The 15,600-nt window shown below is 42.7% G+C and overlaps 3 protein-coding genes across 3 annotated transcripts; 2 read left to right on the top strand and 1 right to left on the bottom strand.

The window, feature by feature from the left end:
• Positions 1–5,921: 5,921 nt before the first annotated feature.
• Positions 5,922–8,366, top strand: LOC138086299 (protocadherin alpha-6-like). The gene has a single exon (XM_068981090.1). The coding sequence runs from the start codon at positions 5,922–5,924 to the stop codon at positions 8,364–8,366; it is 2,445 nt and encodes an 814-aa protein (XP_068837191.1).
• A 2,693-nt stretch (positions 8,367–11,059) lies between these two features.
• Positions 11,060–13,489, top strand: LOC138086300 (protocadherin alpha-7-like). Its single transcript, XM_068981092.1, has one exon. The coding sequence runs from the start codon at positions 11,060–11,062 to the stop codon at positions 13,487–13,489; it is 2,430 nt and encodes an 809-aa protein (XP_068837193.1).
• Positions 13,490–14,389: 900 nt separating this feature from the next.
• On the bottom strand, positions 14,390–15,383 carry LOC138085568 (serine/threonine-protein phosphatase 2A catalytic subunit beta isoform). The gene has a single exon (XM_068980025.1). It carries the CDS (start codon positions 15,381–15,383, stop codon positions 14,454–14,456), a length of 930 nt encoding a protein of 309 aa, XP_068836126.1. The 3' UTR covers positions 14,390–14,453.
• Between the last annotated feature and the right edge of the window lie 217 nt (positions 15,384–15,600).

Consider the following 15,600-nt stretch of genomic DNA (forward strand, 5'->3'; position numbering starts at 1 on the left):
GTTCCTCTTCACTTTCTGCCATAAGGGTGGTGTCATTTGCATATCTGAGGTTATTGATATTTCTCCCAGCAATCTTGATTCCAGCTTGTGCTTCTTCCAGCCCAGGGTTTCTCATGATGTACTCTGCATATAAGTTAAATAAGCAGGGTGACTACACAAATTGAATTAATTTTTCCAGGAATATTTGTGCATTGAATGACTCTTTGAAGTCTTGTTTAAATGTTAGCCTTTGCATCCTCATGGTGAGTTTGATATTTATAATTTAAAATTTTTAGCTCTAGTGGCTTAATTTTATTCATTTTTATTATAAAATATATTTTATGATTTAAAATGTTTTAAAATGTGTCCATTCCACCTCCAGCATCAAGCCACTTAATCAGTTCAGTTCAATTCAGTCGCTCAGTTGTGTCTGACTCTTTGTGACCCCATGGACTACAGCACGCCAGGCCTCTCCGTCCATCACCAACTCCTGGAGTCCACTCAAACTCATGTCCATCGAGTTCGTGAGGCCATCCAACCATCTCATCCTCTGTCTTCCCCTTCTCCTCCTGCCCTCAATCTTTCCCAGCATGAGGGTCTTTTCCAATGAGTCAGTTCTTCTCATCAGGTGGCCAAAGTATTGGAGTTTCAGCTTCAACATCAGTCCTTCCAATGAATATTCAGGACTGATTTCCTTTAGGATGGACTGGTTTGATATCCTTGCAGTCCAAGGGCCTCTCAAGAGTCTTCTCCACCACCATAGTTCACAAGCATCAATTCTTCGGTGCTCAGCTTTCTTGATAGTTCAATTCTCACATCCATACATGACTACTGGAAAAACCATAGCTTTGACTTGTTGGCAAAGTAATGTTTCTGCTTTTTAACATGCTGTCTTTGTTGGTCGTAGCTTTTCTTCCAAGGAGCAAGTCTCTTCATTTCATGGCTGTAGTTACCATCTGCAGTGATTTTGGAGTCCCCCAAAATAAAGTCTCTCACTGTTTCCATTGTTTACAGATCACATACTGTTGAAGCCTGGCTTGGAGAATTTTGCATATTACTTTGCTAGTGTGTGAGATGAGTGCAATTGTGCAGTAGTTTGAACATTTTTTGGCATTGCCTTTCTTTGGGATTGGAATGAAAACCAACCTTTTGACCACTGCTGAGTTTTCCAAATTTGCTGGCATATTGAGTGCAGCACTTTCTCAGCATCATCTTTTAGGATTTGAAATAGCTCAACTGAAATTCCATCACCTCCACTAGCTTTGTTCATAGTGATGCTTCCCAAAGCCCACTTGACTTCACATTGCCAGATGTCCGGCTCTAGTCCAGTGATCACACCAGTGTGGTTATCTGGGTCATGAAGATCTTTTTTGTATAGTTCTTCTGTATATTCTTGCCACCTCTTAATATCTTTTTCTTCTGTTAGGTCCATAGCATTTCTGTCCTTTATTGTGCCCATCTTTGCATGAAATGTTCCCTTGGTATCTCTTTTTCCTGAAAAGATTTCTAGTCTTTCCCTTTCTGTTGTTTTCCTTTATTTCTTGGCATTGATCATTGAGGAAGGCTTTCTTCTCTCTCCTTGCTGTTGTTTGGAACTCTGCATTCAGCTGTTTTTATCATTCCTTTTCCCCTTTTCCTTCAGTTTCTCTTCTTTTCTCAGCTATTTGTAAGGCCTCCCCAGACAATCGTTTTTCCTTTTTGCATTTCTTTTTCTTCAGGATGGTCTTGATCACTGCCTCCCATACAATATCATGAACCTCCATCCATAGTTCTTCAGGCACTCTATCAGATCTAATCCCTTGAATCTATATGTCACTTCTACTGTATACTCATAAGGGATTTGATTTAGGTCATACCTGAATGGTCTAGTGGTTTTCCTTACTTTCTTCAATTTAAGTCTGAATTTTGCGATAAAGAGTTCATGATCTGAGCCACAGTCAGCTCCTGGCCTTGTTTTTGCTGACTATATAGAGCTTCCTCATCTTCGTCTGCAAAGAATATAATCAATTTGATTTCAGTATTGACCATCTGGTGATGTCCATGAGTAAAGCCTTCTCTTGTGTTGTTGGAAGAGGGTGTTTGCTATGACCAGTGTATTCTCTTGGGAAAACTCTTTTGTTAGCCTTTGCCATTCTTCATTTTGTACTCCAAGGCCAAATTTGCCTGTTACTCTAGGTATCTCTTGACCTCCTACTTTTGCATTCCAGTCCCCTATGATGAAAAGGGCATATTTTTTGTGTGTTAATTCTAGAAGGTCTTGTAGGTCTTCATAGAACCAATCAACTTCAGCTTCTTCAGCATTACTGATTGGGACATAGACTTGGATTACTGTGATATTGAATGGTTTGCCTTGGAAATGAACAGAGATCATTTGGTTGTTTTTGAAGTTGTACCCAAGTATTGTATTTCTGACTCTCTTGTTGACTATGAGGGCTACTCCATTTCTTCTAAGGGATTCTTGCCCACAGTAGTAGATATAATGGTCATCTGAGTTAAATTCACCCATTCTAGTCCATTTTAGTTCACTGATTCCTAAAATGTCTGTGTACACTCTAGCCATCTCCTGTTTGATCACTTCCAATTTACCTTGATTCATGGACCTAACATTCCAGGTTCCTATGCAATATTGTACTTTACAGGATCAGACTTTACTTCTATTACCAGTCAAATCCACCCCTGGGCATTGTGTTTGCTTTGGTTCCATCTCTTCATTTTTTCTGGAGTTATTTCTCCACTTTTCTCTAGTAGTGTTTTGGGCACCTACTGACCTGGGGAGTTTATCTTTCAGTGTCATATCTTTTTGCCTTTTCATATTGTTCATGGGGTTCTCAAAGCAAGAATACTGAAGTGGTTTGCCATTCCCTTCTCCAGTGGACCACATTTTGTCAGAATTCTCCACCATATACCTGCTCAAATATTTCAAATGTTCTAATTTCTTGGTTATTCTCCTAGAGAATTTTTTATGTACAAATAAACTCTCTTCTCCCACTTTAAAACATAATGTTTGTATTGATTTTCCTTTCCTCATCCATCTAATATAGTTTGTCTATTACTTAAGGAGATTTTTCATTCTTTTTTCTAGTCCATGTTGTCCCATTTTGCAGCTGTATCATAATTCCCAACACCAATGTTAAGTGGAGGGATGATTAATTATTCTCTTATTTTTTATTTTTCAATTCACAAGTTATTATATTGGTGAGAAATAATTGTGAATTTTCACAGCTGGGAAAATCTTAACTTTTTTTTTAGTTAGAAGACATTTGCTTTTATTGTTGCCTTTTGTTTTTAGATTAAAAAATACTGTATGATATAAACATCCCTCCCTCTTGAGTTTATTGTTTACTAATACTTTTTTTTTTACAACAAAGCCATACATTTTCTCTGCTATAGGCAATAGTGCTCTTCATATCAAATACAGAGAACTATTTTTCTACATTTTTTGAAAAAACAGTATGAGCTTAGGCAGTAATAAATATTCCACATTTCATATGACAAAATGCCAATTTCCCTTTTTATTGCTTTTTCTATTTCTATATATTCTCACATATATTTAATTCTTAAATATATTTATAACATATTATTTAAACATTTCTAATACCTCATTACTTTTGGGAAGTCCTGTAAATGGAGAAGGCATTCTCACCATTGTGTGAATTTGTAGTTACCAGTTGTCAGCTTTTTAAAAATCAAGTTAATTCAGTTTTGAAATATAAACTCTCTGATTTATAACTAAAATTTTTATTTGCTGGGGAGGAAGCTGTTAATAAACTTTTTTTTTTCTGTACATAATCTTTTTCCTTGACTAGATGAACTATTTGAGTTAATAACTGAACAAAAATGTAAGATATTTCTTAGAGGAGACCAGTATTTCCCTTTTCCAAATTAATTTATTTTGCATATATGATTTCAGTAACATTGTATAATTTTCTACCTGGAGCCAATAAATAGAATTATTGCTACTCTTCCAATTAATCAGATTATATTAGCAACCTTCTGGAAATTGCTAGGAACTTCAATAGAAAGAGAAAGTTGATATTTAAACTATGTTAAAAGTTGATATTCAAAGAGACTCTTCATTTAGGGCAGCAATTTATGAAATACCTTAACCATTATAGAAAACTTTCAACTAACAAGACTATATGGCAATATAGATTTTGTCAAGGCTTATCTTCCTGTAAGCAAAGGAACTTTTGCTTGGGGGGCTTGCTTAGTATTGGTTAGCAAATGAACTCATAACTTACTACGAATAATTGTAATAGAAATTGTATAGTCAGTGATAAGGACTACTACTTATCAGGATAAATATTAGATATAGGATATGTTATATAATTTATGTAAGGTGTTCTCATATTGGGGGTATTTTGTATTATAGTTGTCTGTGAGGATTATACAGGTACGTCAGAATTCTGGAGAAGGGTGAGTGTTGGTGTGTGTTTATTTGAAAAATCTTTTTATGACTTTCATTGTATCATTTAGAGAAAGAGTTTAATTATCTACAGTTGATGACAGTAAGGATGAATTCATGATAAAATTGACATTTTGGCATGATTTTGATATGAGTGGAGCATTTTTTACAGGTAAAGGTGGAGATAATTTTTTAAAATTGAACAAGGATTTTATTGAGGAAGAAGGCAAGTAAGTGATCTATGTTGTCTGCAAAATAGAGATAATATTGGAAAATAGTTAAAAATAACACCAGAAATGTTGGCTTGTGATCACATCTCAGGTCACATAGAAGTGGTTCTAACATCTTGGAATTTATTTGTTTAGTGCAATCCAATAAAAGCTGTACCCATGAAGATAAATATAGTGGTATGTGAAAAGACAGATGGGCTATAGGCCAACTTTGACTAGGACAAGTAGGGGACATGGAGTAATAAAAAAAAATCCATAGAGGTGACATGTAAAATGTTAATGCCATTAAGTAAAAGGTGAATTTAAGGGTTTGAATTTGGGGAGTATTAAGAATTTATCTTCATAACCTTTAAATTGTAATCAAATTATTTTCTGGGAGTTATTAGCATGTATAGCTAAAAATGATTATCACAACCATTGAAAAGAGGAAGGAAGATGTGAATTGGGGAATGCTTTCAACAAATGTCTTGTTTGAAATGTTGGAAGTGGATAAGAGCATTTTAATGAAACCATGTAAGAGCTTGAAGTCAAAAGAAAAGGATAAGGTCATTTAGGAGCAGCTGAAGGATCAAAGCACATAGCACAATAGGTAGAAATTCCACAAGATTTTGCAGTGATGGAGAAGTATGCAAAAGAAAATGTTTTGAGGGGGAGACCTAATAGAAGCTGTAGAGAAATTAAGAAATGCTGTAAAGATTATGTTCCCAAATTTTCATCCTCTGTTATCAAATAAAAGGAACATTATTAGGAGCAGTTGATGTTCATTAACAAAGAATGAACTTTGATCATCTATAATGTCTTTAAAATTTGGGTAAAATTTGTTACTTTAAAATTATACTTTTTTATCAGAGCAAAATATAATAGCATATCTTGTGACAGAAATATATGCACATGTTCTCTACACAAAATATGGAGGATAATTTGCACTTCTAATTCCCACTTAAACTTTCTAAACTGGTTGATACAGTTTTTACATTACTAGAAGGAAAGTTGTTCCACTCTGAATATTCTGAACCCTTACTCTAAAGTAATAAGACAGATGAGATATTTACAAACATGAGGAGATTTACTATAAAAGTAAGGCAAAAGACATATATGTATAATATATATAGCATGAATTTATTTCTTACCCTTTGGAGCCACATGATGTCGCTGTCTACCATGAATACACTAGCTGCTCTTCAAGTCCATTCCTCCCATTATTGCATCCTTCCAAGAGTGCTGAATGATGGCAGTCGCAGAAGAATTGAATTAACAGACTCGGGATCATACAATGTTTCATCTTAATGCCTAGACAAGATTTCCTGATGGAAATAAACCAGCAGGTATTTGAAATGGTTATTACACCTGAAGGTCGACTGAGATCCCGGTGTTTGTTGCTCTCATTTCTTCTTCTTGCAGTCTGGGAAGCAGGGAACGGCCAGGTCCACTACTCGGTCCCGGAGGAGGCCAAACACGGCACTTTCGTGGGTCGCATTGCCCACGACCTGGGACTGGAGCTGGCGGAACTGGTTCCCCGCCTGTTTCGGGTGGCATCCAAAGGCCGCGGGGACCTTCTGGAGGTAAATCTGCAGAATGGCATTTTGTTTGTGAATTCTCGGATCGACCGGGAAGAGCTGTGCGGACGGAGCGCGGAATGCAGCATCCACCTGGAGGTGATCGTGGACCGGCCGCTGCAGGTGTTCCATGTGGAGGTGGAGGTTAAAGACGTTAACGACAACCCGCCTGTGTTCCCGGTAAAGGAACAAAGAGTGTTGATTTACGAATCTAGGCTGCCAGATTCTTTGTTTCCACTAGAGGGCGCATCGGATGCAGATGTGGGGTCAAATTCTATCTTAACCTACAGACTCACTTCCAACGAAAATTTCGCACTGGATGTGAAAACAAACAGTGATGACAGTACACAAATTGGGCTCGTGTTAAGGAAATCCTTGGACAGAGAGGAAGTGCCCGAACATAACTTACTCCTCATGGCCACTGACCAAGGCAAACCTGAGCTCACTGGCACTGTTCAGCTGCTGATTACCGTACTGGATGTGAATGACAATGCTCCCAATTTTGGACAATCTGAATATGAAGTAAAGATCTTTGAAAACTCAGATAACGGAACAATCGTTATCCGAGTGAATGCTTCTGATAGGGATGAAGGAGCGAATGGGGAAATATCATATTCTTTTAATAATCTTGTTCCAGCCACTGTTAGTAACCAGTTTAGAATAGATGCGAATACTGGCGAAATAGTTATTCAAGGGAACTTAGATTATGAAACTATGAATTTATACAAAATCCGTATTGAAGCGACGGACAAAGGCCACCCTCCCATGGCTGGTCATTGCATCGTTTTAGTGAAAGTCTTGGATAAAAATGATAATGTCCCTCAGATTGCATTGACTTCCTTATCCTTGCCAGTCCAAGAGGATGCTCAATTCGGTACTGTCATAGCCCTAATTAGCGTGTCCGATCTGGATTCAGGTCCCAATGGGCAGGTGACCTGCTCTCTGACGCCCTATGTTCCCTTCAAACTGGTGTCCACCTTCAAGAATTACTATTCACTAGTGCTGGATAGCACCTTGGACCGAGAAAACGTGGCTAACTATGAAGTGGTTGTGACCGCAAGGGACGGGGGTTCGCCTTCGCTGTCGGCAACGGCCAGCATGTCCGTGGAGGTGGCCGACGTGAACGACAACGCGCCCACGTTCCCGCAGCCCGAGTACACGGTGTTCGTGAAGGAGAACAACCCGCCCGGCTGCCACATCTTCACCGTGTCGGCGCGGGACGCGGACGCGCAGGAGAACGCGCTGGTGTCCTACTCGCTGGTGGAGCGGCGGGTGGGCGAGCGCGCACTGTCGAGCTACGTATCGGTGCACGCGGAGAGCGGCAAGGTGTACGCGCTGCAGCCGCTGGACCACGAGGAGCTGGAGCTGCTGCAGTTCCAGGTGAGCGCGCGCGACGCGGGCGTGCCGCCCCTGGGCAGCAACGTGACCCTGCAGCTGTTCGTGCTGGATGAGAACGACAACGCGCCTGCGCTGCTGCCGCCCGGGTCTGGCGGAGGACCCAGCGCGCTGAGCCAGGTGGTGTCGAGGTCCGTGGGCGCGGGCCACGTGGTGGCGAAGGTGCGCGCGGTGGACGCCGACTCGGGCTACAACGCGTGGCTGTCGTACGAGCTGCAGCCGGCCGCGGGTGGCACGAGCAGCCCGTTTCGCGTGGGGCTGTACACCGGCGAGATCAGCACGACGCGCGCCCTGGACGAGGCGGACGCGCCGCGCCAGCGCCTGCTGGTGCTGGTGAAGGACCACGGCGAGCCGGCGCTGACGGCCACGGCCACCGTGCTGCTGTCGCTGGAGGACAGCGGCCAGGCGCCCAAGGCCTCTTCGCGGGCGTTGTCTGGTGCAGCTGGCGCAGAGACGGCGTTAGTGGATGTGAACGTGTACCTGATCATCGCCATCTGCGCGGTGTCCAGCCTGTTGGTGCTCACGTTGCTGCTGTACACGGCGCTGCGGTGCTCGGCGCCGCCCAGCGAAGGCACGTGCGGGCCGGTGAAGCCCAGGCTGGTGTGCTCCAGCGCGGTGGGGAGCTGGTCTTTCTCTCAGGAGAGGCGGCAGAGGGTGTGCTCTGGGGAGGGGCCGCCCAAGACCGACCTCATGGCCTTCAGTCCCAGCCTACCAGCCTGTCCAGTAGCGGCGGATATCGGCGAGCATCAGGATTTAAAGGATGATTGTCTTTCCAAAGTAAGTCTGAGTTTTCATAATTAACAGTTGATTTTAAAAAATGTTTTCATTATTTTTCTTGGGTTTATGTTTAAATTTTCCTATTTCAACAAATTGAGTAATTTTGCATTATATATATCTTTTCTTCTTCATTAATTATTATAATCTGTTTTTTAAACTTGAGTAGAGTGGAATCAGACATTAAAACATCATTCTACACGTCAAGATTTTTGTCGCAATACTCAAAATTTCCTTAGATTATCATTTGTGATACATTTAAAATATACATTGGTAGTATTTTTCCTTATTAATTTTGTAAACTTTGATTACTTTGCATTTGACCTTCAGGAGAGTTATTTCACCCTCATTTTATTTCAACATCACTTTATTATAATTCTATCCTTCAGCCTCCTTCTTCCTTCCTTTCCTTCTTCTTCTCTCTCTTTTCTTTGATGCTTCTGCTTGGCCAACACTCTTGATTATCCACTTTGTTTAATGACTGTCTTCAACATATCTTAAATCTATATTCCTTTTTGGGCCTGGTGATTCCAAGAGTCCAAGAGTCTGTGGCGCTCATTTACTGTTGGCCTTTTAAACTATTTAGAGACAAAGTACATTATAATAGTTAGCCCGATAACTATTATTCTTCTTTTAAAATTTTTATTTATTTATTGCTTTGCTGGATCTTCATTACTGTGTGGGGTTTTCTCTAGTTTTGGGGAGCAAGGGCAACTCTCTAGATGTGGAGCATGGGCTTCTCATTGTAAAGGCTTCTCTTGTTGCAGATCACAGGTTCTAGAGCTGGTGGGCTCAGTATTTGCAGCTCCTGGACTCTAGTGCACAGGCTCAATAGTTGTGGTTCATGGGCTTAATTGCTCTGGGCATGTGGGATCTTCCTGGATCAAGGATCGAACCCATGTCTCCAGCATTAGCAGGCAGATTCTTTACCTCTGAGCCTCCAGAATACTTCTGATTGGGATGAAAAAGTGAATGGGGAAATTTCACACTCTTTCAACTACCATGTGATACACATGTTATTGCTCAGCTTATCAGGGATCCAAATATTTGACAATAATTTAATAGAATGTGGACTTTGACCAAGTAAATTCATGTAAAATGTGCATTGAGTTCTCAGACACTGAAAACCCCTTATTTATGTTTGACTTTTATTTGGTAGGCTGCTTTTCATGGAGAGTTTATTTCTTCTAATTTAATGCTTTCATTATTCATTCTGTATTATGATTTAAAGTATTCACCATTTCTCTACATGCAAGAAATGGATAGTAGTGTAAGTTTTGAAAATGATGCTGTGCCAAGAATCATTGAGTTAACAAGACCCAGCCCCTGGCTTCGAGAAGTTGGTAGAAAAATAAAGATATCTGTCATACATAAATATGATCATCTTAGAAGGCTGAATATTATAACAGGTACAAGAAATGTAAATCACTGTGAGTGGATTGAACAGAAATAACTGCCTATTTTTCTTTTTGAAGAAGCCCTTCAAGAGGTATGATATTTTTAGCGGTTTGTAAATGGAAAAGTTTCCTTTGAGAGAATACTGACTATAATAGGTATTCTTGGGAACAGAGGAACTTAACGAAAAGAGTACATACAAAATCCCAAATGTGCCTGGACACAGAGAGTAGTCTGTTTTGGTTAAAACATATGGTTCCCATAGGAAAGAGTATGCGATAAAGCAGGAAAAGTAATATGAGAAAAATTTCTTGGGTAATTTGAGTACTTCACTAAGAAGTTTTGACTCACCTCTTGTTATTTGAAAGCTATCAAAAATGTGAATCAATAGGAATAAAAGGTTTTTTTCACTAAGATGACTGCCAGGATTAAGAGAAGGATAAAGGAGTTGTGACAAGATGACACAATAAGAAGCTATTGCAATAATTCAGGACAGCAACAATATTTAAAACCCATTTAGGCACAGGTAAAACTTGGAAAGCATTAGAATACAGATGTTAATTATTTTATTTGCATTGGGAACATAGGGGTGAAATACTTTTAAAAAACACCTCACTCTGTTAAGTAGAAGTAAAAAGGATAAAACACCGCAAGCTTGATTAAAGTCTGCTTTCTTAAGAATGGATTATTTCCTTATATTCCTTGCTTCCCCAAACAAACAACCTTTCTAAGTTTTTCTTCCATTAGATTCTTGAGATCCTGGGTCCCTAGAGAGACCAGGAATTTTCTTAAAATAGATTGAAATTTATTTCAGAAAAACTGAATTTTCTGAACTGTCAACTAAGGATTTTAAAATTTAGTATTGCTAACATAATTCAATTTGTCACTAATATTTTTATCCTAATTTTAAGCGTTTTGTAAAGAACATATTTTCAAGGCATGAGGAAGCCACAATTATGGTCATATTAAATATTAGGCACATAAGTCTTCTAATAAAGCCTTAAGCAAGCATGAGAAATATGGTCCTACACTTTAAGAAAAATAAAGAAAAATTCAGAGGTTGAAATAAAACCTCGCGTCCTAATAATACAAAGCTGATTTTTAAATTCGTACTTACTATTTGGGCCACATGATGTCGCTCTTTACTGTGAAATTCTCTCAATTCAAGACAGAATTAAGTCACATTGGAAAGAGTCTCCACTCTGTTTTAATATTCGGAGGTTGAACAATCGCGAACACATCATGAAAATAAAGAGGAGATAAGAAGATTCCTCTAAATTTTAGAACAAGATACACTGGTTGGAAGAAAATCCCAACAATTTGAGATGTACTCAAATCTAGGTGACTTGAGGAACCGGCAGCTATTGCTATTTTTTATAATTCTTTCGATCTGGAAGACAGCAAGTGGCCAGGTCCGCTACTCGGTCTTGGAAGAGGCCAAACACGGCACCTTCGTGGGCCGAATCGCCCAGGACCTAAGGCTGGAGCTACAAGAGCTGGTGCCCCGCCTGTTCCGGGTGGCGTCCAAAGACCTCGGGGACCTTCTGGAGGTAAATCTGCAGAATGGCATTTTGTTTGTGAATTCTCGGATCGACCGGGAGGAGCTGTGCGGGCGGAGCGCGGAGTGCAGCATCCACTTGGAGGTGATCGTGGACCGGCCGTTGCAGGTGTTCCACGTGGAGGTGGAGGTGAAGGACATTAACGACAATCCTCCTGTGTTCCAGGGGACACAAAAGAATCTGTTTATCGCGGAATCCAGGCCGCTTGACTCTCGGTTTCCACTAGAGGGCGCCTCAGACGCAGATATCGGGGAGAACGCCCTGTTGACTTACAGGCTGAGCTCCAGTGAGTATTTCTCTTTGGAGGTACCAACCACCGACCAACAGGTAAAACCTCTCAGTCTTGTATTACGCAGACCTTTAGATAGGGAAGAATCTCCGGAACTTCATTTAGTGCTCACAGCCACTGACAGAGGCAAACCTGAGCTGACTGGCACCGTTCAGTTACTCATCAACGTGCTAGACGCCAATGACAACGCTCCAGTTTTTGATAGAACACTCTATGCTGTGAAATTAGCAGAAAACGTCCCTAATGGAACGTTGGTAATTAAACTTAACGCCTCAGATTTAGACGAAGGCTTGAATGCGGATATTATTTATTCATTCTCTAGTGACGCTTCTCCTGATATAGATTTTAAGTTCTACATAGACCCTGTAAGTGGGGAAATTACAGTTGCAGGACACATCGATTTTGAAGAAAGAAAAACCTACAAAATCCGAGTAGAGGCGACTGATAAAGGCTACCCACCCTTGGCTGGTCACTGTACAGTTCTTGTGGAAGTTTTGGACACTAATGACAATCCTCCAGTATTGACTGTCACTTCCCTGTCCCTTCCTATCTCAGAGAACGCTCAGCCAGGCACAGTCATCACCTTGATTAACGTATCTGACCGAGATTCTGGAGCAAATGGACAGGTGACCTGTTCTCTGACGCCTCATGTCCCCTTCAAGCTAGTGTCCACCTTCAAGAATTACTATTCGCTGGTGCTGGACACTGCCTTGGATCGTGAGAGCATAGCGAACTATGAGGTAGTGGTGACTGCGAGGGACGGGGGCTCGCCTTCGCTGTCGGCCACGGCCAGCGTGTCCGTGGAGGTGGCCGACGTAAACGATAACGCGCCCACGTTCCCGCAGCCCGAGTACACGGTGTTCGTGAAAGAGAACAACCCGCCCGGCTGCCACATCTTCACCGTGTCGGCGCGAGACGCGGACGCGCAGGAGAACGCGCTGGTGTCCTACTCGCTGGTGGAGCGGCGGGTGGGCGAGCGCGCACTGTCGAGCTACGTGTCGGTGCACGCGGAGAGCGGCAAGGTGTACGCGCTGCAGCCGCTGGACCACGAGGAGCTGGAGCTGCTGCAGTTCCAGGTGAGCGCGCGCGACGCGGGCGTGCCGCCCCTGGGCAGCAACGTCACGCTGCAGGTGTTCGTGCTGGACGAGAATGACAACGCGCCCGCGCTGCTGCCGCCCGGGCCAGGCAGAGGACCCAGCGCGCTGAGCCAGGTGGTGTCGAGGTCCGTGGAGGCGGGCCACGTGGTGGCGAAGGTGCGCGCGGTGGACGCCGACTCGGGCTACAACGCGTGGCTGTCGTACGAGCTGCAGCCGGCCGCGGGTGGCGCACGCAGCCCGTTCCGGGTGGGGTTGTACACCGGCGAGATCAGCACGACGCGCGCCCTGGACGAGGCGGACGCGCCGCGCCAGCGCCTGCTGGTGCTGGTGAAGGACCACGGCGAGCCGGCGCTGACGGCCACGGCCACCGTGCTGCTGTCGCTGGAGGACAGCGGCCAGGCGCCCAAGGCCTCTTCGCGGGCGTTGTCTGGTGCAGCCGGCGCAGGGACGGCGTTAGTGGATGTGAACGTGTACCTGATCATCGCCATCTGCGCAGTGTCCAGCCTGTTGGTGCTCACGTTGCTGCTGTACACGGCGCTGCGGTGCTCGGTGCCGCCCAGCGAGGGCGCGTGCGGGCCGGTGAAGCCCAGGCTGGTGTGCTCCAGCGAGGTGGAAAGCTGGTCTTACTTGCAGGAGAGGCGACAGAGGGTGTGCTCTGGAGAGGGGCCACCCAAGACCGACCTCATGGCCTTCAGCCCCAGCCTGCCTCCATTCCCAGGTGCTGAAGCCATAGGCAAACAGCAAGACCTAAATGTTGATCATTGCACGGAAGTAAGTCTTTTCCATTTATATTATAATTATTTACAATGAAATTTCATAATTACTTTAAAGCTATTTCATATATTTTCTTTTTTAAATGTATTGCAAATTTCACTGTCCTATATTCAAACATTATTGTGGTTTATAAATATCTACAATTAATCATTAGTTTCCCCAGATTTATTGAGAGATAGTTGTTGTATAAGATTCCCCATAAGGGGTAAAAGGTGATAATTTTATATACATGTATATAGTGAATTTAGTTGCAATTTCTCAGTACTATCAGACATTACTAACTATTTCCACAAGTTAGATTTCTCATCAAATTAAAATTTTCCTTGGATGAATTTCTTTTTTTTTTTTTCTTTTTTTTTTTTTTGTTTAAAACAGGAAGTTTATTTGCTCAGTACACCAAGTAGAATGCAAGCACTATCATGACAAATATACAGAAATATGCAGATCAACATAAAACAGTAATTTATTTTTAAAGAAGGGAAATCTCTAAATGTTATGACAACGTACTCCCAAGAATCCTTTTTTCAGTTAATTATACATTTCAATAAAATAAATGGTAATGACTTAAGTGGAAGTTAGCTTGTGAATTTTTCTTAAAAATAAAAATCCAACCCTATTAATCCATGCCAGTTAAACACTCTCAACTAAAATTTCCCAGTAAGTACAAGAGATGGAGTTAGTTACCTTTTTTGCTTGAACAGTCCCAAGGAAAATGGTTACTACAAATACAGCAGGCAAACTGTTAAGACCAACCGATCTAGAATAGTGTTGAACTAATTTCAGTCTCAAATTGTGCTGAACGCTCATCATTAGTACGGCACATTTTGGTCCATGATGTGGTTTAATGCCAAGACAGATCCCAATTTGTTACAGAAACACATAGATTACTGTTGCTTTTTTTGTTGTTTTGTTTATATATATATATATATATATATATATATATATATATATAAAGCCAGATATGCTTCCACATACAAAGGCGGGTTTTCCCAAGAGAGATTTACAGGAAGTAGTCTGGGGTGCGCCGGGTCACATGAGGCTCTCCACGACGAGGTGCTGGGTCAAATTGAAGGAAGGAATATTTCAAAGTGTCATCTAATTCCATGATAGCAGCCTGGTTCCCACAACGATAACAGTAATTGGGTGCACTGAAAATGGTAACCACGTTCCGATCATGACACCAATTGTATCCCTCCATTACAAGTTGGTGAGCGCGAGAAACCAGTGTGAGACCATTAGCATGGTTAAACGTTTCGGAAATATCTTGTCCAAATGTGTAGCCAGCACCACGTGGTGAAATACCCCACCCACCACGATCATCTGGGTCCGACCATAAGAGATCACACATTGGGCCCTCATGTGGAACTTCTTGTAAACGATCCAGGGCTCGTATATGATCCAGTGTATCTATGGATGGAGAGAGGCCACCGTGGAGGCAGAATATCTGTCCATCTACTAAAGCTGTAAGTGGCAGATAATCAAAGAGATCTGTAAAATATTTCCAAACATTGGCATTTCCATACTTTCGCAGACATTCATCATAAAAGCCATATACTTGGGTAATTTGTCGGCTTTCGTGGTTTCCTCTCAGTATTGTAATGCGTTCTGGATAACGCACCTTTAATGCCACAAGAAGAGTTACCGTCTCCACAGAATAATAACCTCTGTCTACATAGTCACCCATGAACAGATAGTTTGTATCTGGTGACTTCCCACCGATTCTGAAGAGCTCCATAAGATCATGGAATTGACCATGCACATCTCCACAGACGGTGACAGGACAACGGACCTCTTGTACATTTGATTCTTTTGTTAAAATTTCCTTAGCCTTTTCACACAGCGTCCGGACTTGGTTCTCGTTAAGCTGTTTACACTCATTCAGCTGCTCGACCCACTGGTCCAGGTCCTTAGTGAACGCCTTGTCGTCCATGGCGGCCCCCGCCCCTCCGCCGCCGCCTCCTCCCGCCCCCCGCGCGCCCCCGCCCCGGGCGCCGCTCCCCTAGCCCCCCGCCGCCGCCGCCGCCGCCAGCTCCCGGCGGGGGAGGGAGGAGCCGGGCACTGCGGACCCCGCGCCCCGCCCAAGCCCCTCGGGCGGCTCCGAGCGCGCGGCCTCCGGGAGACCCCCGCCCGCCCCGGCCCGCCGGCCC

Source organism: Capricornis sumatraensis, chromosome 9 (genome assembly GCF_032405125.1).
Source record: "Capricornis sumatraensis isolate serow.1 chromosome 9, serow.2, whole genome shotgun sequence".
Lineage (NCBI taxonomy): Eukaryota > Metazoa > Chordata > Mammalia > Artiodactyla > Bovidae > Capricornis > Capricornis sumatraensis.

Excerpts from the sequence above, each read along its gene's own strand:
- LOC138085568 (XM_068980025.1), bottom strand. The coding sequence starts at position 15,383 with ATGGACGACAAGGCGTTCACTAAGGACCTGGACCAGTGGGTCGAGCAG.
- LOC138086300 (XM_068981092.1), top strand. The coding sequence starts at position 11,060 with ATGTACTCAAATCTAGGTGACTTGAGGAACCGGCAGCTATTGCTATTT.
- LOC138086299 (XM_068981090.1), top strand. The coding sequence starts at position 5,922 with ATGGAAATAAACCAGCAGGTATTTGAAATGGTTATTACACCTGAAGGT.